Source organism: Leuciscus leuciscus (genome assembly GCF_965113295.1).
Source record: "Leuciscus leuciscus genome assembly, chromosome: 6".
NCBI lineage: Eukaryota > Metazoa > Chordata > Actinopteri > Cypriniformes > Leuciscidae > Leuciscus > Leuciscus leuciscus.
This window is the reverse complement of record NC_138730.1, coordinates 20,087,380-20,112,129: the sequence shown is the minus strand read 5'-3', so window position 1 is coordinate 20,112,129 and position 24,750 is coordinate 20,087,380. Positions and strand designations below refer to the sequence as shown.

Below are 24,750 nucleotides of genomic sequence, written 5' to 3'. Positions count from 1 at the left end.
AACAACCTAAAACAAAAAATGTTTTAGTATTTGAATGAAGATGATATTATTTTTTCCCATTTAAGTATGCAGTAGGTTTAGGAATCCAGAACCCTTTCTTATTCAGAATCAGTTACATAAAAAAAAAAAAAAAAAAACTATTTTTATAACATTTATCTCCATTCCTAAACGTTTGCATTCTTCCACCTACATGGACTGAAGACCATACAAGAACACTAAGACAATGTTTCCTGCATCACTGCTGAATCTACAGCACAATATTTGGTTTTAGCTGATTTGTGGAATTTACAGTGTGACGTGAATATAATGAGAGAGAATGACTTTAAATAGACACAACTCAATGGTTGCATGCTAACATGGATCTCCAAATGTTAATTTTAATGGATTGTCAAAAAAAAAACAAAAAAACAATACTCACAAATTGGCTGCATTCGAATAAGATTACCTCCTTAGTGGGTAAAAAAACTGTGAAAATATTAGTGTCTGTAACAATCCCAGGTCAAAGATGTAGGCGGCAGAATAAGTATTTCCCGGTAACAGCTAGATTTATTCAACGCAGGCAAACAACATGAAACAGTGTGCTATGCACATACAATACCTGACCATGAGTGACACAAACAGAGGAACTTAAACAGACAGAGATAATGAACTAAATGATAAGCAGCTGTAATTATTAATCAGTGTCCATATAAACTAATGACTGGTGGGAAACTATAAGCCAAATGAGAACATGTGACTTAAAAAACAAACAAAAAAGTCCATGAAAATGAAACTAACTGAACAGATCCGTGACATTACGCCCCCCTCCCGGAAGGTGTGACCTTGCGCCGTAACAGATGTGGTCAGGGAGGAAAGTTGGGGGCTTGGGGGGGTGGACGAGGAGCCGATGAAGGGCTGATGAGAGGAGATGGCGAAGGGCTGGTAAAAGCAGGCAGGACAGACCAAGGAGGTGATGATGAAGAAAGAAGCCAAGGAGGAGATGATGGATGGAGTGACCCAGAGCTCAGCCATGAACGATAGGCCACGGTGGAGTTGATGGAGGGAGGAGCCAAGGTGTTGACATGGCTGACGACATCCGCGAGACAGAGCCGATGTGAGGGGATCCCAGGGTGCAGACGGAGAGCTGATGGGCTTGAGTGACACCGCTGGCTCTGGAGACCAAGGCAGGGTGCGGCGATGAGCGTTCGAGGTGGAGCCCGAGTGCCTGAGGACTTATGCGGAGCCGGTGGGCTCGAGGACCAAGGTGGATCCGGGGAGAGGGCGGAGCCTGCTGGAGCAAAGCGGTGGATGGCTTGTAAGTCCGCGGCGCAAACAGGATGACGACTGACCGAGGAGGAGCCGGAGGGACGAGGGAGCCTGGTGGAGCCGCAAGGCTGAGGGTCTCTGGTGGAGCCGAGGATGGGAGGAGGCAAGGCAGAGCTGACAGGCCGACAAGCAGAGGTGGAGCGAAGGAATCAGAGGCCGGAGGCAGAGCCAAAGGATCCCCTCACTCAGGCGAAGCTGGTGGTAGAAGGACCTGAGGCTTCACGTCGCGGAAAGGGGAAGGTGAAGGGATGCAGGCATCCAGCAGAGGTGGGTTAGGGGTGGTGTTGGGCTGGGCTCTGGGTCTGGCTGCGGTCTGGATCAAGGGGTAGACGCTCTCCAGACACCGGATGATGGCCTCCGTTCAATCAAGTTCTATGGTGTCTGGGAAGTCTACTGGATGGTAGTAGTTAGCCCTGATCCAGAAGCTTTAGGCTCAATCCCAATTCACCCCTTGCCCCTACCCCTTGGCCCTACCCCTCCGTTTTGCGTGTTCCCGTGAAGGGGTAGGGTTGTCTCGATTCTCTTTTGGTTGGAGGGGTAGGGGTAGGGGGAAGGGCCAGATAGCCCTTGAAACGAAGATTTTTCGGGACCACACTTCAAACGAAGGGGTATGAGAAATGTACCTGCATACACCGGCTACAGAGGCAACATGACTGCCAATAATCATTTTCTTTATGTTACATTCAATCTTGTGTTCATATTTACGGTCATGTTCTTCAAAGAAAAGGTTGCAAAAAAATCGCTAAAGTTCGTTAACAATATGACGCGTGTAAAAAGCAAAAGTTTGAAGCGAAGTGGACGAGCGAATGAGGCAAATTCGCGTCCACCGCGCCGCGCTAAACGCCTCATTCGCGCCGCAAGACCTCCAGACGCACGTAAACGCGTCTTAACATTGAAATCACTCGCGCCAGACGCTCTATTCGCGTTTGGTGTGAACGCAGCATTAGGCGGCGAAGATATCGTCATCTCCGTTGTTTTCTGCGAACTTCAGAAGAAAAAAAATAAAATAGCTGTAACTCACGCAAGACTACCGCTGACGACGGCATCTTGGAAGTTTGTGATAAACATTGGCGCATCTCCTGTGACGTAGGCGCTAGCAACGACGTATAATGACGTGTAACGGTGTGGTAGTGGTGTCCCATTTCTTAGGGGAATATTTTCACCCCTACGCCTTGCCACTCTGTTTCAAGGGGCAAGGGTAAGGGGTAGGCGAAGGGTTAGGGGTAGGCGAAGGGGTATAAAATAGAATTGGGATTGGGCCTTAAAGTCTCATCATTGAGGGCTGTCTTTAAAGTAAGCTGACTGAATTGAAGGGCAAAGTTCATTGGAGGAAGTTCTTCTCGGGCTAGGGCAGCGAATTTCGCTGCATAATCCATTTTCGAACAAACAATACCGGACCATGAGTGATACAAACAGAGGAACTTAAATAGACAGAGATAATGAACTAAATAATAAGCAGCTGTGATGATTGTCACATGGGTTGTGCCCATGGGGTTGTCACGCTTCTGACTCAATTTATGTAAATTTATTGAGTCAGACTCAATTAGTAAATTTATGCTATGCCCACTATGTTTGTGCCTATTCAAAGCCTAGTGAGGCAGGACTTCACTCAGCATGGCGTAGTAGGTATTGATTCCCCATAGCATCAATGCCAAATGCAGCATCGAAGTTCCATATTGAAAGGGAACGTCTTAGGTTGTGTATGCAACCTGGTTCCCTGAGAAGGGGAATGAGATGCTGTGTCTCATTGCCACACCTTGGGCCTGCCTGCGCGTCTCCCTCAGACAAAAGAGTTGATGACGTGTAACTCGTGTGTCCTTTTTTACTCATGTGTGTGACGTCATGGACTGCCGTCCGCCAATGAATTTTGGCTTTTGTTTACACGTGCCTCAGACACCGGTCACACTGATGGCATTCCCCGTAGCATCAATACCAAACGCAGCATCTGGGGGAAAACGGAGCACTCAAAGGAAGCTCACAGCAACACAGGAAGAACAGAAGGGCCTCCTGACTCAGCCACAACTTGTACTTCTACCCACTTATGCTACCCACTCTTATTATATTTAAGTTAACCTTAATTTTATTTCAAGTAACGAAAATGTTTTTATGCTTTTAGTTTTAGTTAACTATTATAACCCTGTGCTAAAGTAATAGTTCATTCAAAATTTAAAATGTTTTTGCCTAACAAAAGGAGATGAATAAGGAATGAGAGAAATTAGACTAATTTTGTATCTTCAAGAAGGACAAAAAAGTACAATAAATATAGCCTGTATCTCTATTTTCTCCATTCAAATCTTGTACATTAATGATACAAGCCAGGATGTCTTTGTGAGTTTGCATGAAAATATTTAATGAGTTTTGAGGGCAGTTTCCAGTTCCTCCTGTGCTTCATGCTGTAAGCAGAAGGTACTCGAGCTGTCAAAGAGAACTGTCTCTGCATCACTGGCCACGTCTCACACCCTCATGCCTTAAATGCTGTCTGGCCACACTCAAATGATCAGATTATACATCTCACATCTCTTCTGTCAAAGCTGCATCCGTGACCCTGAGAGTTTGCCATTCTTGCCTCATTTTCCCTTGTCTGAGGCTGTTGGTAGCACAACTGAAGAATATATTGAATATTTAATATCTGCATCTCATTTAATGATATTAATACATTTTTTCATGGTTTGAGGGTTAGATCTACTAAATGTTTTTGAGCCAGCACAAACCCTCTTTTGGCGTTAAACTACAGTCATGATTTAATAAAGACATGCAGTGAAACATTAACAATGAAAAGGAGTGGACACAGTTATCTGTTACCCGAACATATTGTTTGCCAAGCCACATTATTTTTAATTAGCACTGCTCTTGGTAGATTGCATTGGTTACAATGGAAATCCGTTTATATTTTTGGGCTGCTGTATGAATTTTGCTCTCTGATACTGGTTCAAGTAGAATTAATATAAGAATAAGAACTGACCAGCAGCCATCATGTAGTCCCAGCTGTCCAATAGACACATGCTGAACTGTAGGCCCTCTGGGGTGACACCGATGTCAATGAGGGCGTGATGGGTGTCGGGGTTCTGGCATACGGCTGAGGTCCAGGCCACTAGGAACCACACAACCACCAGCAAAATCACAGCAAGCAGACGCAGAACCCTCCAGCTGGTCATATACGGGATCCGCTGGGCAGTGCGTGACAGGAACACTTTTAAAACCCTTGGTATGAAAAGGAAGGACAAGACACAAACATAAGATCAATTAAATCAACACTCATGTAGATTTCAGCAAGAGCATAATTGTTAGACGGATAATATCTACGTTTACAGTAAAATATTATGAATTTATTTTTGTGAAATGAAGCAGGAGCTTCATTGTTTACTGATCCTTTCCCTCTTCTGTTCAGCCACTAAGTATAAATGTTTTTAGTATAAAAGTTTAGTAATTTTAACTCAATTGAAATTCTGTTAACTGTTACCTAATGTTAACTTATCATATGTGATTGTTAATTTATTAAATTTACATTCAATTCAAAATGACATTATTTCTATATAATTTTACTTTGAAACTATCGCTGATCATTCAGTTTCTTATAGTGAAGTTGGCAGCATTATTTTTACCTGTACAATTTGAGAATCACTGTTCCATAAACGATGGCAAAGCCGAGCAAACGGGCCCATCTCAGGAGAATACACCGGATAACACTTGGATTAAAATATTGTATCATAACCTGATGAGACAATATAAAAATAGGGAGTAATGAAATTCATGAATCACTGGGTGCTTTTTTTTTTGTGGCATTTATTTCTTCATATATTGTGGCTGTAATTATGTGAAGAATTTCACTGATGCTCTTCAGAAAACATAAGGTAGCTGGCTTAATCTGATGAAATCTGTTAAGACTATGTCTCAGTTATATTTCACATTCAAAATCAAAAGACAGAAATAAGAAAATATATGTTGCATGCTTATTATTGCCTTTTTTCTTATGACATATTTTAGGAATCATCATAAATTAGGGATCATTCAAAAAACATAAACCGAAATTGGATATTGCATTACCATGGAAACAGTTTTTTAAAACCTTTTATAAAATATGGAACACAACTTGGCTAGTCATGGCTTTGATTTTCTGGCAATTTTAGAGTCCAAATTATATTGTAAAATATTGTAATGCAGGATGCAAAAAATAACAAAGTCTTTTATGAACACAGAGAATAACACAGGATAACACTCAGGAGAATCAGTAGCAAACTACACACGTAAATTAAGCACGATAACCGACAAAACACATAACCAAACAGGGAGAACTACAAGACACCGTTGGGAATAATTGGTAACTATAGAAACAAACAAGGATATAAACAGAAACGCAGGAAACAAGTACCCTGGTAAACCAGAGTTCTCGCGAGAGCACAAGTTGAATTTGCTCAGCGAGTTACAGGGACGCGGGAAGTGGGGGTGCTGGGGGTGCTGGGGGTGCTGACGACTCGCGATCTTCGCAGCGCCAGAGAGAAATGCACATTAATACGAATTACATAAGCAGCGCAGTCTGTTTTCTTTCGTTTTGAATTGTTCTGCTTAAAAGTAGACATTTCAAGCTATCTATATGTCTCAGGTCTGTGAGGCAATAGGCTACCTTATAGGCCCACGCTGAGTTTCATTGTGAGACGAGCTCCAGGTTCGCCAGCGCCTCCGTATCCTGATTATTTATTTTCTAATAGCCTATATTTAGGCTACTTCTTATTAAATCCAGACAATTTGTTGATGAAACATCGATTAAAATTAAGATACAATTAATACAAAACGAAATTAAATTTAAAGACAGGCTTTGTGCTTTCAGTTTGAGGTCTCTGTGAAAGTTTTAAAACATTATTTTAGTGCCGCTTTAGAGCGCTCACGTCCGTAACGGAGAACTGTCTGTAACATTTTTTTTTTTTTTTTGTGTGAAATAAATTTCTAAAAAAATGCGACTTAGTCCAGTGCGACTTAGGCTATAGATGTTTTTTTCTTCCCCGTGGCGCATTTTGTGACTGATATGCGACTCCGGAGCAATAAAATAAAAGGGACTCCGGAATAAAAGCAGAATCAATAAAGTCAAAAATGTGATGTGCAGTCAGGTTTGAGTGTGTGCGCGTTTTTTGAGGAGTTTTATAGTCTTGATATTGTTTCCAATTCAAAAGTGGTGACCCCCCCCCCCCCCCCCCCCCCCCCCAAAAAAAAATCAGCACCCCCAACCTAAAACCTCTTCCCGCGGCCCTGAGTTACTCTGGTGTCGAGCAATGGAGCTCATTAAATATGCCCCTCGATCTGAGCTGCACCAATCATATCGGGTTATCTGATATAGGCGGGCCAGAGGCGAGCTAAACAGATGACGACAGCGCTGTGACGTCGAAGTCATCAGTAAACATTGCAAGATGCCTATGGATGCACACCAGTTGTTTGAAACGGCTTTGGCCGCTACAATGAACGAGTTAGACTTGGCTTTTTCCCAAAAGAGGAACAGAAGACGCCGCTCGAATCGTTCCTTTGCAAGAAGGGTGTTTTTGCTGTTTTGCCGACCGGAAGAGTCTAATCTACCAGTTAGCTCCGCTGGTAGCTAAGCGTATGGGGTTTATTGTTGTGATTGGTCGTAGTGTTATCCAATTGCGTGCTGTGAGATTTTCAAATGCATGCTTGGTGCCGCCCCTCGAGCTGGCCGATTTTCATTGACCGACACCAGACCATTAATCTTTTAGATTTAGGTCTGGATTTCCAGGCTAGGAAACAAGCGCTAAACCAAACAAAACAGAATATCAAAATAAGAGTCCATAACCATGACAAATATGTATTTTTTATCAGTGCCGGCCCGAGCCTTTTGGGGGCCCTACGCAGAATTTGATTTGGGGGCCCCCTCCCACCACGCAGAGTCACCTGTGCTTGACGATTATTGACACAATGTCACACTATAATGTTACATTATAAATTAATACAATGAGGTTATGTATTAATACAAAATAAATACTTAATAAAAAATAGATACTTGAAAAATTGTTTAACTTTTTCTTTACTCTTTTACTAACTTTTTGAAACTTCTGAAAACAAACTGTCACAAAAAATATTAAATAAATTATTTGCAAAATATCCTCCAACGTTTTGCAACCCTTTGCAGTTTGAATGATGTCTTGTATGAAATGACGGAGTATGTTTTTATGTTTTCCACTGTTCGATCGCGCCCGCGCCTCACACACACACACACACACACACACAAAATATTCCAGCATTGCAATCTTGACATTGCAGCCTGTTCGTTATAGCCGTAATAAAATATAATAATAAAATAGTCAACCTAACATATAAAAATGACAATGCTCTGTTTAAATAGTCAGTAGTACAATTCATACCATTCAGCGTAAGCACTGCACTACTGTGATGTTTCCAAGCACATTTTTGCGCGTGTGAAGAGGATGATTTTTTCTGTCGATATTGGAACGTGAGTGAAGTACAAAGCCTATGATAAAGAATAGTTTACCATCCAAATCCATCGCGAATGTTGAAACATTTTGATTCTAATGAGAGAGATACGTGAGCCCAACGGCGCTTACTTTCACTTTCGCTTTAAATTATTTCGTTTTGGCTTGTTTATAGTTATTTTTTTATTCTTGTTCTGTTCTGAATATCATTACATTTAAAGGATAAATCATTGATCAAATAAATTTTTTTGTGACATGGCTTAACATTACATTACCGTGACTGCGCACAAATTGTCTATGCACGCGAGGTTATGCGCAGCAGCAGTTGTAGGCAGGTATATTGATCATGAAATCAGAATTTTCTTGTCTTGAATTATTAATCCTTTCATTCATTTATGTCACTTGTTTAAGTTAATTAATATGTAAAAAAAAAAAAAAAAAAAATTCTATTGGGGGCCCCCTGGTGGCGAGGGGGCCCCAAGCAGCCGCTTAGTTCGCTTATGCCTCGGGCCGGCCCTGTTTTTTTATATTAAAAAAAGTTTAGTTCAGGATTAGGGGTGTGGACAGAGGCTAATGTATGTTTCTGTTGATGGATATATGCATTCTGGCTTCCCCTAAACTTTGTTCAATCCGAGTGACGTATGCTCTATATGATTTACTGCTCTTTCTGATATTCATTTACGCCGTCATCACCCGGGTGTTAATAGCATGCAAATAATGAGTTCTCTTTCAAGTCTTGGGCTTGAACGGACAAATTCACAGAAAAATTATGTCAACATGCCCGTCTTGTCGAGTATCCTAGCAAACATGGTCGGTTATTTCTTAAGTGATCGTAAACAGTCAAGAAAGACAAAGCATTTGTATCAGTATCAGTGTACTGGATCCATGCATTACGTCTTAAAGTGACAGCAGCCTAATATTCCTGCTGTCTGTATGTGTTTTTAACGTTAATCAAACAACAAAAGACAAGGAAATCACTGACTGCTCTTGACTGAATAACTTTTGTAACTTAATTAATAATGATTCATCTTTATAATTTATACATTGAAGATTATATGCAATATTGGTTTACATTTGATTAGCTACTTTACTCAACATCTGTACCTGAAAACTACTGTTTATACCTAAATAACCTGAAAAGCACTGTTTATTTGTATCTTTGTGCTACTGTAATTATTTGTGCTGTTGCTTGTAGTTTGATTATTTGTTGTTATTTCCTTTATTTTTATTTGACAGTAGTCGTTTATTCACTGAACATAGCACATATGGAACCGTACCGAAACCGCGACCCTAAAACCGTGATACAAACCGAACTGTGGGTAATTTGAACCTTTGCACCCCTATTCAGGACATTCTAAAACAATCTCTGTATTCCAATCACATTCAAGAATTACAACCATTTCAGTTCTGATCTATGCTCACAAATGGGGGTGACAGTTAACAGGTTAAAGAAAATTAAATATATTTTAGAAGCATTATGATGTTTTACATAGTGACATTATTTTCATGCACATTTCCATTTTAAACATTTTCCATTCACATTATTTAATGCACTCTAAATGCTCATTACTATAATGTGGACAGAAAAAGTGATATATGATTGTGATATATTTGTATGTATCATGGTATTATTTGTTGTACTGCCTTTCATGATGAGAAAAAATTAGAAAAACAATACTGAGATTGTACATTGTAACATTATTATTGTCTTGGTGGCCTTAAACTCGATGCAAAATATATATTTTTTTATTTTGATTGAGCAGGGCATGTTTTCATGAGATTTATCCCGATGTAGTTGTAAAATATCAAAACCTTGTATGTGTTTTCCCATATAAGAGCTGTGCAGCTCATTACTAGGAAACACAATGAGAGATCCTTCAAAACTTAAAAAACTCTCTTAAACACACAAATATACTCATGTTATAATGTGTGTGAATGAAGTACAAGTACAAGCTTTCCAGATTGTCTTTGTTTAATCCATGGCTTTTTATCCTCCTGAGTTTGCGAAGTGTTCATTATCTGACAAGCCTGCTGTCCCTTTTGTTCTGTGCCGGTCTTATTTAAAGCAGCAGAATTCAATAAATATCAGCACAGACTGATGGAATGATGCATCTGTTCTTATCTCCCCTAGGAGAGTCACTAGTACAGCTTTCCGATCCACAGTCGTCCTCTTAAATGTGCAAACAGCAAAACGCCCCCTTCAGTGTAATCAAAGAGCTCTGCCATGTGTAGCTTCTAACCACGAGGAAGACTCAATTAGCAGCACTTCTCCTCTCAGAGAAATAAATGAGCACATGCCTTTTACACTCATCACCAGGATAGTGAAAATCTTAATGTAAGTTAGTCATTTCACATTTTGGTTAGATATACTGACTTGTCCACACAAGAAGTTACATCAAAACCAAATTGGGGGGAAAAAACACCTTTGGTATAATAATAATAATTTGTTACATTTATAAAGGGCTTTTCTGGGTACTCAAAGTGCTTTACTTAGAAGGGTGGAATCACCTCAACCACCGCCAATGTGCAGCAGCACTGATGCGACAGCAGCCATAGTGTGCCAGAACGCCCACCACACACCAGCTTATTTTTGGAGAGGAGACAGAAAGATGAAGCCAATCAGTATATGGGGATGATTAGGAGGCCATGATGGACAGAGGCCAATGGGCAAATTTGGCCAGGATTCCCGGGTTAAACCCCTACTCTTTTTCTGAAGGACATCCTGGGATTTTTAATGACCACAGAGAGTCAGGACCTCGGTTTAACGTCTCATCTGAAGGACGGTGCTCTTTGACAGTAGTGTCCACTTCACTATACTGGAGAGTTTGTACCCACACAGACCACATGGTGAGCGCCCCCTGCTGGCCTCACTAACACCTCTTCCAGCAGCAACCTGGTTTCCCCAGGAGGTCTCCCACTGACCAGGCTCAACCCTGCTTAGCTTCAGTGGGCAACCAGTCTTGAGCTACAGGTTATGGCTGTTGTCTTGGTTCTGCTTGCTTTATACTAGGCTCATTTGAGATGCACAGAAATGTTCAACGGTAAACCTCACCAGATGCATGCTAGAAATTAAGTCTAACTTGATGAGGCATCATGTTTATTTGTAGCAAAATACTATTTTTAGCGGCAGGTGCCAATTTAGTTTCCAACATGGAATTACCTATTTCACAGTATGCATACTTACAGTGTACTTACCCAAGAAAGTACTGTAATATAACTAAAAGGGTTAAGGTTAGGTTTAGGGGTAGGTTCTGGGTTAGTACCTAGTTATAACCCAGTTATTGTAATTGCTATATGTAATTACGGACAGGCGAGGCAAGAGAAAAAGAGATGGAAGGATGAGGAGGGACAGAGGCGAGAGACGGAAGAGAGGAAAAAGAATGAGAAGAAAATATTGTGTTTCGGTGTAGAGTGCAGTCTCGTAGGTGTCCCCCGGCCTGTGCAGGGCGATGGGGGTATGTGGAAAGTTAATCACATGCGCGCCACATCGGTCTTGAGTCCCACGAGGAGCTCTGGAAGGATAAAAGGAGGTGTGACGACAGTGAAGGACGAGAGAGTACCAGGCTCGGGACATTTATGTTGTGTTTTATTATGTTTATGTGCGGCAGTCGTCCATGAGGGGCTGCCACTTTACTTGTTTTGTTATTTGTTTATTTTCAGATTAAGGTTTATGTTTAACGTTCGTAGGTTCCCACCTCCTCCTTCCCTGAGCCTTTAACATTTCTAGATAGAGTATATTGTTATATGTTATTTTAGGCTTGTTTGGAGTGAATTCATTGACATCTTGCTGGTTTTATGTCAAGATGGATATTTTCCCCAAAATCTTAAAGAAAGAAAAAATTCTAGTTTCATGCAATCTTTTCTTATAAACACTTGAATGTGGAAAAGTTTTATAAAAAAGCAACATTTTGAACAAAAAGCTGAGAAAATCGTGTTTTTGTCAAAGACTATGTCTGGATCGGATTCAGAATGATGATCAAAACATAGATGGAGTAGATCGAATCCATCAACACCCCCAAAGCATGAACAGTCCTATACCTTGTCCTGGGTCGACATTTCATTCAGTAACATTAGGCAGTTTTGATGTGGTTTAATGTCCGATGATCGCGCTAGCTTACATGTGCATAACCAATGATTTTATAGCTTGTTTCTGCTTCTTTTCCCCCAGTGTTTCGAACCGCAGATTCTGTAATCTTTCAGAAGATGCGTAATAACGTCATATACCGTACAACAGGGAAAACATGGATTGCCGGAAAATTATGACAACGGCGGGGAAAGAGTTAAGGTCATGAGAAATAAATGTTTTTGACAGATTTTACTTATCAAATAATTGACAATGTCACATGGTCCTTTGTCAGCACAATGTGCAAGTCAATTCACACTATGAATGCCCAGCAAGGCACTAGAAACGAAAGGCTTCAAACTTCATGAAACTGACATAACAGATGTTGGTAGTCAAATAGCCTACTGTTGTTCAATTCCACTGTAAACTGGTCCAAATCTTGTACCTTCAGTGCTGTAGGGCAGGGAGTCAATGACAACAAAATAAATATAGTGACATATTTGTAACATCAGACTGGAGACAAATAGGTGTCCCCTTTTGCCTCCAACACTCTGCCATTAATTAATCAGAGGATTTATTTATAACAAGTTGCGCTAGAACTTGATGGACTCATTAATAATGCATAGCGCTGCACAGCAGAACAGCAGCATGTCACGATAGAAACTATACGCAGCCGTAGTGCATCTGAGTGCATGCACATGTTTGATCACTGAAGACTGTCATCTGTTCTATTCAGAGCTTAAAATCACATCAGAATTCAGTTTGCTGTGCCATGAAAAGTGAATTTGTTAGAAAAAAGTGACAATGAAACACCTTTCACAATGCATTTTACTTACGTAATGTGGCATGAAACAGAACATTCAACATCATGTGTCAATATTTTTATTGGATTGTGAAAAGTGGCAGTTAAATACCAGAATTGAGCCAGCTAGTTAAAGGGAGAGATTGAACAAAACAAGAGGTTGTTTTAGAGGCAATATATGCACTGAAGATCAAAAATGTGAATTAAGAAAGTGAATAGGGTCAGTTTTGATTTCATGTTGACTTCAAGAGATGGATGACAGATGATTTTCATTAAACATTTATGGTGCTGTGGATGCTTTTTATTGAACCACGACATTATTGGCTTACAAAGAAAATAAAAATGAGGCCTTGCTTAATTTTTAGTTATTGCTGATTATTGCCATTTTTTTTTTACATTTAGGAATGAATTCACTAAACTAGTGGTCTTCAACCTTTTTCAGGACAAGTACGCTTTGATGGATAGATAGCCAGAGCCGGACCCCCTATTTCATATCATTCAAATTGAGTGTTGTATTTAAAACTGCCTTCACATGCTATCGGAATTGACGTAAATATGAGTTTCCTAGTTAAAAATTGGACATGAACGCCCTCTCAAGTTGTATTTACCATTTTAGAGATAAGCTCAGAGATCATTTTGATACCCAAGTTCCCGACACGACTTTAAACATGGCGGAGAGGAGAACGATTGCTGCTCTTACTGATATTCTTTAGTTTTTTTCACAACAGCAATCGCCTTGTCTTGTCATAAGTAGTGCATATATACTTGTATGAATAATAATTTGAAGCATGTATGTTTTATAAACAGCGAAAATAGCCTGTATTTGACTGAAATGTGATGCTAAATATCATTTTCACTTTAATAAGATTTTCCCAATAAACAGGCAGAGTCCTCCAAGATTCTTGTTCTTTCTGACAACAAAACACTTGAATGCGACGAGCTTGTAATCACAACTTCAGAAAGTGGGAAGTGGGAAATTTCCAATGGCAGCATAAATCCTAGTCATATTCATGTAATAACAGTTTATGATGTTTATATTGTAAGGCTATTCAAATAATCATTATTGATTTAAAACATCACATACTTGTACATCATATCTTAATTTGACCTTTTATTGTTAATTGTATATTTTCTATTTGCAGAAGGCAGCATTTATTAATTGATATATGATCAAATGAGGAGATAAGCGCTATAACCAAACATCACCACACGTTTGGTGTAGTCAAGCTCACTTTCTGCATTTTAAACAGCTGTTTCAGGTGTCTGAATGAGAGTGGTAAAGTGCTCCATAACCTTACACTCAGAACTGCATGCAATCTGCATTCATTATAGTTTTTTTTTAAAACTGTTTGTGTCATTACCTGGTTTTCATTATCCAGAGCTAAAATGACAAACAGCGTGTGCAAATAAACCATCCTTACTATCCTTACCCTGTTTCCTCCTCCCTCTATCTCTCAAATAAATGCAAGAGCTGTTGACTATCACAGATGGCCCGGGAGGTGTGCTCAGCTTAAGAACAGAGAAAAATACCAAGAGACAGGAGCACAACAGATGACGTGCCTGTTTTTAATCAAACAAGAACACAGAATCTAAGAGTTTACACAACTCCGTTGAGGAATTCATTTTTGACAGATTCAATTTTTAATTTACACAAGCATTCTCAAACGAGAAGTGATCAAATATAGGGCATCTTCTATTGTGTTTGATCAAGTTTTCATTCGCAACGAAATGAATGATTCGGAATTTGAAGAATCAAGACGTTCTGATGGGGTTTCACAGAAGCAACTAAACATGGAAATGCGACAAAAAGGAGACCTTAATATGCATTTGAAATGATAAATGTGACTGAAAGCTGGCCAACAAATACTTAGCTTTCACTTAAACTGATTTAAATAATGTCACTCTTTCAACATTGAACAGGCTTATGTAATACACTAGACCAGCCAAATGAAAAGCAGACCATTGCCTCAGGTGCAAACTGTACAAATCAGTCAACAAAGGATAAAACCACGAAAATCATAATGGATCTTTACAGCTGCATGCTGGATGCCTGGTCCTTTAAATATAGCATGAAATTAAAGGTCCCTGGTCTGTTTTTGTATTAGATGCTTATAGTGATCTAATCCCAAGTGCACAGCCAAGATGCAATGTTTCCATCTGGTGTTAACATCATCTGTGACCATTTGAATTAAAAGAGATCTTATTTCATCAGACCCAACATCACTTTCTCAGGAACCCAGCTTACGAGCAAATGAGAAAAGAAGCGAATGAAAAGATACACAAGTGTGATTGGTTTTTTAATGTCTTTTGGTACAATGCAGCAAAGTTGAATCATATTACTTAGTGCACCTTTTCACAATGATCAGACCACAAAACGTTTCCACCTGTATTTAGCGCTGACCATTTGTGATCAGATCACAAAAAAACGGTACTTAACAGATGAAAAAATTAAAAATGATTCACTGCTGCACATTATTCCAAAGAATAAATTTCATCTTTCCTAATTGAACATGCCCTTTCACTTAGAAATATGCAGAGGTGGGTAGAGTATCCAAAAACTGTACTCAAGTAAAAGTACAAGTACTTATAGAAATATTTACTCAAAGTAAAAGTAAAAGTAATAATCTTAATAGTTACTTGAGTAAGAGTAAAAAAGTATCCAATGAAAAAACTACTCAAGTAGCGAGTAACTAGTTACTTCGGATCATATAGGCCTATATATATATATATATATATATATATATATACATATGAAGACTTGATGCAAAAGCCTCTGAGTGCCATCTGAAATTTTCTTCTAAAACAATCATTTTTATCAAGCTCGTATATTTAAATTCAGTAATTTCACTTTAATGACAATTAATAGGTAGGCTACTTTTCATTGCCATTTAAGTGTGAACATAAACATACAAGCTTGATAAAAATGCTCTTTTAGAAGAAAATTTCAGATGGTACTTAGAGGCTTTTGCCTCTTAAGTCGTCATATATATAAAATATGATATTATTTAGATTTTGTTTATTTAAATGACTATTATTATCAGCTATCTTTGCAACAAAAACAGAAGAGAGACGTAAGCAATATTTCTGCCATCTGTATAGCTCGAAAATCATTGCCTGTCCTCTGGTTTGTATAATAGTAACTTATACAACTACATTTGGATTATTAGACAATGTCGAAATAAAGTGAATCTGCAGAGTGTTGCATTCAAAGGCATGTATTGACAGAGAAGAGTTAAGAACTCTTCACATGTGCTCGCGCTCATGACTGCTACTGAACCTGAACACACACACACCAAAAAAAAACAACAACAAAAAAAAAAGTACATCGACGAATCTTCTTCTGACTGTTCTCCAAAATATAATCAAATGTATATTTCTGCAAGCATGTTTTAACTGGTTAACTATCTACGGCAGGCAAAGGCATTCGTTTTCAAGTCGAGTTCGCACGCCACTGCGCAATACACACATACACTACCGCAGGATGGCGGGTGTTCATTAACTGTGAACAATGGGAGCTTTATTTAATGTAAATTAATGTATATGTCCAAAAAACGGGTAATGTCATACTTTCTAGTATCGTGGCGTAATAATCTGTTTGGTTGTAAAATGTATTACCTGAGTGAAATGAAATCGAATATATCGTCCTGACTCCTGTGGAATCATTCATTCACAGACAGCTTACGAAGATGTTCAACTAATAAAGATCTTCATCGCTGGCAAAAATATGATGCATTTGAAGATTTGCTCTCACTTGACTGTACTGTAGGTCCACTGCCACTTCATCTAACGCTCTTGATGTGCTTAAATCTTCCTGTTACGACTCCGAGTCCAGTGTGAATTGAAATCGCTTCAGATGATTCAGTGGCAGTGCGTGCAGGGAACTGAACAGAATCAGGAACTGAATCATTCAAACTGATTCGCGAACCGACTTAGACAGATCTGAACTTGTTTGATGAAGTCTTTGAACAGAATCGACTCAAAAGAGTGATTCATTTGTGAATTGAGCATCGCTCAAGTCCAGAAAAAAAGATACAGCGCGCTTGGAATAAACTACGCATTTAACAACACATATTGCATTAAAATAAAGTAACGAGAGGAACGTCGCCCAATGTAACGAAGTAAAAGTACAGTTTTTTCATTAGAAATGTACTCGAGTTAAAGTAAAAAGTACCCACATTCAAATCTACTCTTAAAAGTACAATTTTTCTAAAAAAGTACTCAAGTAAATGTAACGAAGTAAATGTAGGCCTACTTCGTTACTACCCACCTCTGGAAATATGCCAGATTACTGAAGTAAAATGGTATTCACACATTTCACGTTGATCTTAAATAGTGACATAGGATGAAAGGGAAAATCGATATTCCTCTTTTATTTTGATAGAGGAGTTGAAAAAAAGTATTGGTACTTACAGGGAAGTAGAGAAGTACAGATCCTGAAAGTATCGCTTCAATAAGTATAAGACCAGATGCTTTGATCCTCTGAAAAATAAGGTTGAGAGAAGTAATATGAGAGAACGAATAAACTATGACATTTTGAAAAGCAGTATTTGCCCTTCAGGCCAATGAACCTGCCCAAGCTGAAATCAAGCTCTAGTTTTTCTTTGGCTCAGGTAACTCTAGCAGAATAAAAGCAGAATAGAGTACAAAGCGTTTCCAGATGAGATAACGGGCTGTAAACGTACTTACCTTGTTGCGACGAAAGTGGTAGACAACCACCATGCTGATGAAGTCCAGGAGCATACAGAACCCCTGAATGGAGACCATGGCAAGACGGAGGGCAGTGTCCTCCTGAGCCAGACACGGTGTGTCATCCCTGCAGAACTGACAGCCTTCTCGGCAGGGCAAACACCTCCCGGACAATTCCCAGGATTCATCAGAGTATGTTTCCCGGTCTGATTCTAACAAGAGGGGGTGGTGGCGCAATGGATAAGACACATGCCTTTGGTGTGAGAGACCCGGGTTCGAATCCACTGTGAGACACCAATGTGTCCCTGAGCAAGACACTTAACCCCTAGTTGCTCCAGAGGCGTGCGACCTCTGACATATATAGCAATTGTAAGTCGCTTTGTATAAAAGCGTCAGCTAAATGAATAAATGTAAATGTAACAACAGGTGGACGACAAGGAACCATATTATGACAACGATGTGACATTGGCTGCATCCGAAATCTCATATTCCCTACTATACAGTAGGAGAAAAATGTTGGGATATCGCATAGAAAAAACTCTAGATGGAAATGACAAGATGCGCATAAATTCTAAAAATGTACATAAAAAACATATGCACATTTTGAGGTCGATTATTTTTTAATCTGATAAGACATGCGCATAATAAATTCCTTGATACAAACCCCGACTGCAGCATCTTCCATTTTTATTACAGATATTTTGCGCCAATTTCCCAGGAAGTGAAAATGTTGTTCTTATGAACACATTGGACGGTAACGGTGCATTATTCACAAATGTTTTATGCCATATTCCAACTTTGCGCACAAGTTAAATTCGCAACTTTGAATGGAAGTATAGCTTTTTTTTTGAGATCTCTGCGAGATCAAGGGTCTTTTCCTCTGAATTAGGTAGATGTGAGTGAATTAGGAGACTTCCTGCAAAAGTGTCCATAGCTGCTGTTTAGGAGAAACAATCAAGATATTTCAAATCTTGGACTTTGGTATTCATAAGTATTCAAAAATGGAAGCAGACCTCTGCTGAAGTTAATGTGGGGTTCTTCAGCTAAAGAACACTATTGCTGACCTGCACTAGCTTCTACTTGGGTGGAGGAACCTTTTTCAATCTGAAGTGATTTCTCCTGAGGGAGTGAAGTCAAGTTGAAGCAGGCTTAAAAGCACAATAGTAATCTAATAATGCCGAGCACACACACAATGACAGAGAACAGATAACAGACTGTAACTGCAGAGGACAATTTGCAAGCCCCTGCAAGACAAGACAACAACAACATTCACTAACCTCAGATTGGATGATTTTCAAAGAGTCCAAGGCTTTTTGAATTATGAACAAGCCTTGGTTTATCAAATATGAAATAAGGTGAATGCGTGTATCTGCCACGTGTTTGGACAGAACTGCAGCTTTTTGTAATTAGTCCACATTTATGTGGCATGTATGTAAATTAGCCAATACTGTCTTCATGCTAATGTTAATTTATTTAAAAGTAGTGGCGACTCAATTAAATGGCGCTATTTTTGCATAAGTTAATATGTGAGTGCACGTGAGAGGAATATTGCTCTTAACAACTAGGACTCTCCACATGAAATAAAAATAAACTTGTCTTTGGGGTTTTCGTGCCTAGTTTGAGATCATGAATTATCTGGTGGAAGGAAGTAACTCTATGCTTGTGTATCTGTTTCTGTCAGAAAGAAAAATTCAGTGCAGGCTAGTTCTGTTCAAACAATCTCTGACCAATTACTTTATTTCTATTCATTTTACACTCACATTTATTGTTGACAGACAATTAAACAGATGATTGACTGTTCACAATTGACTGATTGTAAACTGTTCAGACTGTTTAAAATAAATCTTATCATAATTATCATTAAGTATGACTAATTATCAAAATACTATAAGAGATTACAGTATGGATGGTATAGAGATTCCTATAATTCACCTTAAAAAATAAGTAATATAATAAATCTAAAGTCTCGCCATTTCAGGTTTGTACTTACTTGAGAAGCCATTAAGCACCACTCGGCTTGGGTGGTAGAAACCTCTCTTGCATTGGCACTTGTACTTGTCCAGCACAAATCCATGGCCCACAATTGGTTCACACTGGAAAAGAACGAGTTTAGTTTTAGAACTGGACTTCATTATTAAAAGAACAGAAGACACAATTCATGTAAATATTTAACCTTGGATCTTAAGATAGAAGCTTTAAGTCCTAGTTCCAGTACCACTTTCTTCATTTAAAGTGCTGAAATCTTATCTGACACTAGAAATGATATACATTTGTTCAATACAGTCACAGCATGAACAAGGAACTTCCTGAGGAAAACAGCTCTGCTAATAGACCATCTGTGACAGTGGTGTCACAGTCATTTATCAGATTTTCAGATATGAAAATGTCGTTTTATGAGTTATTATGACAGTCGATATATGTGCAGCAATTTATTTTTACTCACATTCTGGCAACATTACGGTAAAGCCAACATGGGCATGTAAACTGACGGGCTCACAGCAGCTTGCTCCTTACAGGCCCTTTGAAATGACTGCCAAGCTTGAAATAAAAACTGTTTACATATAGAACGATACATATTGTACAAGAAAGTTGTGCTCAAGATGTGCATTTCACACTGTGCCATTTTGTGCCTGTTTCAAGTGTAAAGGAGACTTTGCCAACTTAAACTTTTTAGTCTACAGATTCAAGAAAGTTTTACTGTGAACTAGAAAAAAGTCACACCAAGTTCACAAGGCTCTATAAATAACCCAGAAGCACCATGAAGCCCAGACGAAACATAATGAAGTGAGGATCTCAGGTCTCAGATAAATGTTTCTGCTAAATAAGTCACAGTTTTGTCACCTTTATTTCAGCATGAAGGAATGTGAACAAGTCTTGCTGGAGGTAATTACCTATAAATTACCTTATACACTTTAGCTTTGGTTTAAAAATCTTTGGGAAGAAAATGGTGCATCAAGTGCTATATTCTAAGTTCTATGCTATATTCAATTCAAATGTATGTGTTGCTTTTTCCTAATAACACTAATGCCAAGATGTCCCCTCCCACCCTATTCACCCTAGTCTCATCCTCGGGCCCCGTTGGCTGAACGTCTGATACATAAGACACACATAATGGTGTCTTATGTAGACAACACTAAATGTAAACAACACTTTGGTAGTTTCAAATTCGTCATCTGATTGGTTGAACTCTACAGGAGAGCGGTCCTCCTATAAACAAACCCGTTGCGATGCCAAACCCCCTTGTGGAAGGAGAAAGTCGTCGTGTTTACAACTGTGACAATTAGCGCTTATCGGGATCAAATAAACGCTACATTTTCAAAAGTATGTGAAGTTTACAGCGCCATTGTTGCGCCACTGTTGAAGTAAACCTGCACAACATTCTTGAATGAATGCACACCGACCTGTTATTGTGGGGACATCGACTTTACATTTTGACGCTGAACAAAACAAACTGTGGTCGGTAGTTTTACATGTCGGTCAGACGTCTTATTGCGCGGTCCTTGCCCAATGAAAGCTGCCGTCAGACTAAAGGTCTGGCAACGCAAGACAAGATTCACACAAACTTTAAAGGAACACTTTTTGGGACTTTCGCTTATTCAACGTATCTCCCAGAGTTATCCATCAAAAGTGATTTGCTCGCAGCACCTGAGAAGCCCTGTGGTGAGGAGCAGAATGTTCGCTCAGAGTTGGAGTAAATCACTCCGCAGAAGTAGCAGTGCTTCACCTTCTGAGAATATAGTTCCCAGTATGTATATGGTTAGAAGATGGCTGTGTCTCATGTGACCTTGTTACTTGTACACGCTGTGATTATACAATTCACAACATGTAAAGAGGAAAATGTTGGTGTTATTTTGTCACTTATTGGGAGCAGTATGCTAGCTGGAGCCGTTTACCTCCAGTCTTTGTGCTAAGCTAGGCTAGCGGTGGTGCATCAGAGAGAGTTACGGCATGCACAGAGATGAGAAGGGTGTATGGACTTATATAACTCTGGGGGATACAGTGAATAAGCTAAAGTCCCAAAAAGTCGGCATGTTCCTTTAATGCCAGAGGGCAAAACTTTAAAGAGGGTTATTATTATGTTGATTTATACACACCTGTGGTTCAATAGCTCTCTCTATCCTATGCAACAGAACAGGATTTTCAATATATCAGCTGTTCCTCTCTGAGAATACTCTCTATATGAATATGATTTAATAATGCAAACCTTGCTGCTTTACAGTGCAGATAAATGTGGGCGACCTGACACATTTGAAAACATGTCTATGCTTGGAAATCTTCAAGAGTGAGAAGTGTCAGCATCAGCAAAGTTACAAGATCATTCTGTCACTGAAGACCTGCCGACATAACACCTGCTGCAGGATATATTTGGATATGTGTGACAGTGCACCTTCAGTTCACTTCATCCAGCATTGCTGTGACGAGTTTCAGTGTTTCTCAGCTACCCATTAACTGCTTATCATGACATTTCAGCTTTTTCTTAACATTTGTAAACATAGCATTGGCTTTAGAACCAGTGGTCTAATGCAGTAATTCTCAACCTTTTTGACTCCAAGCCTTGTCCACAAACTAAATTGCAGGACTCCCTAAATTTTAAAAGCTGAATGTTCTCACTATTTTTAACCAATGAATTTACATGACATTTCCATTATTTATTTTTTTGTTAATACAATGAAGGTTTAATTTGGTTTAATATTTATTGGTTTAATAAATAAAAACTCAAAATATTATGCTATCTGAACCATATTAATTATCTAAGTTGATTTGACAAAATTTAAAAAGTTGTGATAACAAATCATGAAAATATTATTTTACTGTGCAGTTCATTATTTACTGGATAAGGATTAAGGATAATAACGTTTAAGAATATTTTCACTCACTTTTACTTACTAATTTACACCTGATAAAATAGCTTAGTGCTTGGGATATTTACACAAAAAAAATATTAATTATAAATAAAATAAATAAATAAATAAAAATCAGATTTTTGATTGTTTTAGCTCATTTTAATGTTTGTTTTGTCTTGTTTTAAATCATTTTAAGTCATTCCCGGCCGGCCCTATGGTGAGAACCACTAGTCTAACATACTTTGGTTGCAGGATTTCGATTTCTGCATGAAATGGTGATAAAATATGATTTAGCAGGACATTTTACCAGAAAATATAAGGCCATCTGTAGCTCAACAGAAGTTGTGTGATGCAAAAGGACATCGATCCAAAGCATGAGAGTGAATCAACACCACAATGGTCTTTTCAGAACAAAATACGCCTTCTGGAGTAGCTCGACCTTAACCTGAGACACTTTGGCATGAAATATTCTTAACAGACATCCCCAGAATACTTCTTTATATTCAGTTTTATAAAGAAGAATTATGCAAAATTCATCTGTTTTGATGAATCAGCAATTATGTCCAGGGGTTCAGCCAACTTAATTAGCAATTGCTATTGTATTGAATTACACAGTTCATCCATGCAGAGCTTTCTGAATTATTCAAGGACCAACTGGTCATTGCATAATCCATCTTCATCTTAGAAACACAAATACAAAGTTAAAGCATTGTTCATTTCTGACAGTCACAACTTATACATAGTAAACAATAAATCTAGATTCAATCTGACTTGAGCAAAACTAAATGAAACAGAACACAGTTGAAAAACACTCTTATAATGTGACATGACATGTTAAAAATGAAGCACTCATGGCACATGATGCTGAAAAGACAGAAAGATGTTTTATAATCTTAATTTTATATGATAAGGTTGTATTTTTTGTATTTGGAACAATAATATTTTATGAAGTTACTGTGACTTTAAAAATATGGTGTTTTAATCCTTTAAACTGTTTGCCAAGCTACAATCTTCAAATAACTTAAAGTAGATAAACTACTCATACTATTCTTTTGATAAATTGGCAACACTTTAAAATAAGGTCCCATTAATGTTCATGTTAACTAATGTCATGTAGTTAACTAATGTTTACAGATTGAACCTTGTTGTAAAGTGTTATCGATAAATTAGCTATACTACAAAGCCACTAACAAAAACACATCAGAGAAACTTAGACAAAATAAATATTTAAAGTAATTATAAAAAAACATCAAATAATATAATTTAAACAGAGACATATTTTTCTGGCACATGCTAAATTCATATTTCATCATACTATAACCCCACAGAAATGCACCTTTCATTCTGATGCATAGAAATGTCAAAAAGCAGGTGAACATTTTTCTGCCAAAGAAATGGAAACAATTTTACTGTTAACTGCTTAAATATTGGGTTATATATCACCAAAACTTGTCAGAGCACTTGGAAAAATTATCAGTGAGCTGCATGTACTTTTTCTGACACGCTTAGATGTTGTATTAATAAGCATTCAATTGAGACATTGTAAACTGGATATTGATTTAATGAACTCCCTTTGTGTTCCACAGATAAACGGGCAATTTTTTATCATAAATAGGTGAACTTTCCCTTTAAAGTCTTACATTTTCACTAATGAGGCATGAGAATACGCTCACTGATTATACTCAGAAACAATAGCTTTCTGCCGACAGCCAATGAGATCCACGGTATAGCACAGCATTACCATTACAACTAATGTAGCGGAAGAAATAGCAAAGAAGTAGAAAAAGTTATGAATGATGAAAGAAATATGATGAGGCCTTGGACATGTTTTGTCTCAAGTCTCCAGAGCTTTATTCTCTAGCTGTAACAGAGAGACTGATAGAGTCTAACATCCACTCAAAACATTACTCAGGTTAATCCACCTCAGGAAAGTCATTGCGGGACATTGAGTGCATATGATTCGGGGATGCGCTCCTTCGAATGTCAAGCCCCGAGCTGATGTTGCTCAACTTGAATGACAGGACAGATTTTAAGAGGCCTGGTCCTGCTGTCTTAGGAAGGCTATAAATAGACTCTCCACAAACACACACACACACACACATGCTGCTTTTCGCCTCTTTCTCAGATGGCAGCACACAAGTATTTCTTCTCTCTCATAAACACAGGAAAGCCTTCCAAATATTGTTTTGCTTCAGTTGCTGTGGTTGGGAGCAAGTGTTGTGCTTGTGAAACCTGCTGTGCATTTCCTTGCTGCTTTTCCTCCGGTTTTCCCATGAGTGGGACCACGCAGACATGGAGCATGGTCAATAATTTAGTAAGCCCAGGAAAATCCATTATACTGCATATATAATAAATCACATCTTACTGGGAAATTCTCCTCTACACAAGACAACAATTGGGCCTTGAAAGCCCAGGCCAGTCCACACAATATTCCATCATATAATTGACCGACCGATGTATCCTCAAGTAGGGAACACTTTGGTATCCCAATACCTTTTTAAAACACATTTTTGCTGAATAAAACGCAATGGAAGAAATCTTTGGAACAAGATTTGGAGCAATGGAACAAAAGGGTTCTTAAACACGCTCTTTTATGTATGACATAACATTATAGGC

The 24,750-nt window shown here is 38.6% G+C and overlaps 1 protein-coding gene across 1 annotated transcript in view; it reads right to left on the bottom strand.

The window, feature by feature from the left end:
* Positions 1–24,750, bottom strand: part of gpr158b (G protein-coupled receptor 158b) — a 59,010-nt gene that overhangs the window by 13,507 nt on the left and 20,753 nt on the right. The window contains exons 3-7 of the mRNA XM_082172296.1: positions 19,281–19,383; positions 17,291–17,502; positions 17,015–17,083; positions 4,908–5,017; positions 4,268–4,506 (exon numbers count right to left, since the gene is read on the bottom strand). Coding sequence (XP_082028422.1) covers positions 4,268–4,506; positions 4,908–5,017; positions 17,015–17,083; positions 17,291–17,502; positions 19,281–19,383 — 733 coding nt within the window. The remainder of the gene's footprint in view (positions 1–4,267; positions 4,507–4,907; positions 5,018–17,014; positions 17,084–17,290; positions 17,503–19,280; positions 19,384–24,750) is intronic.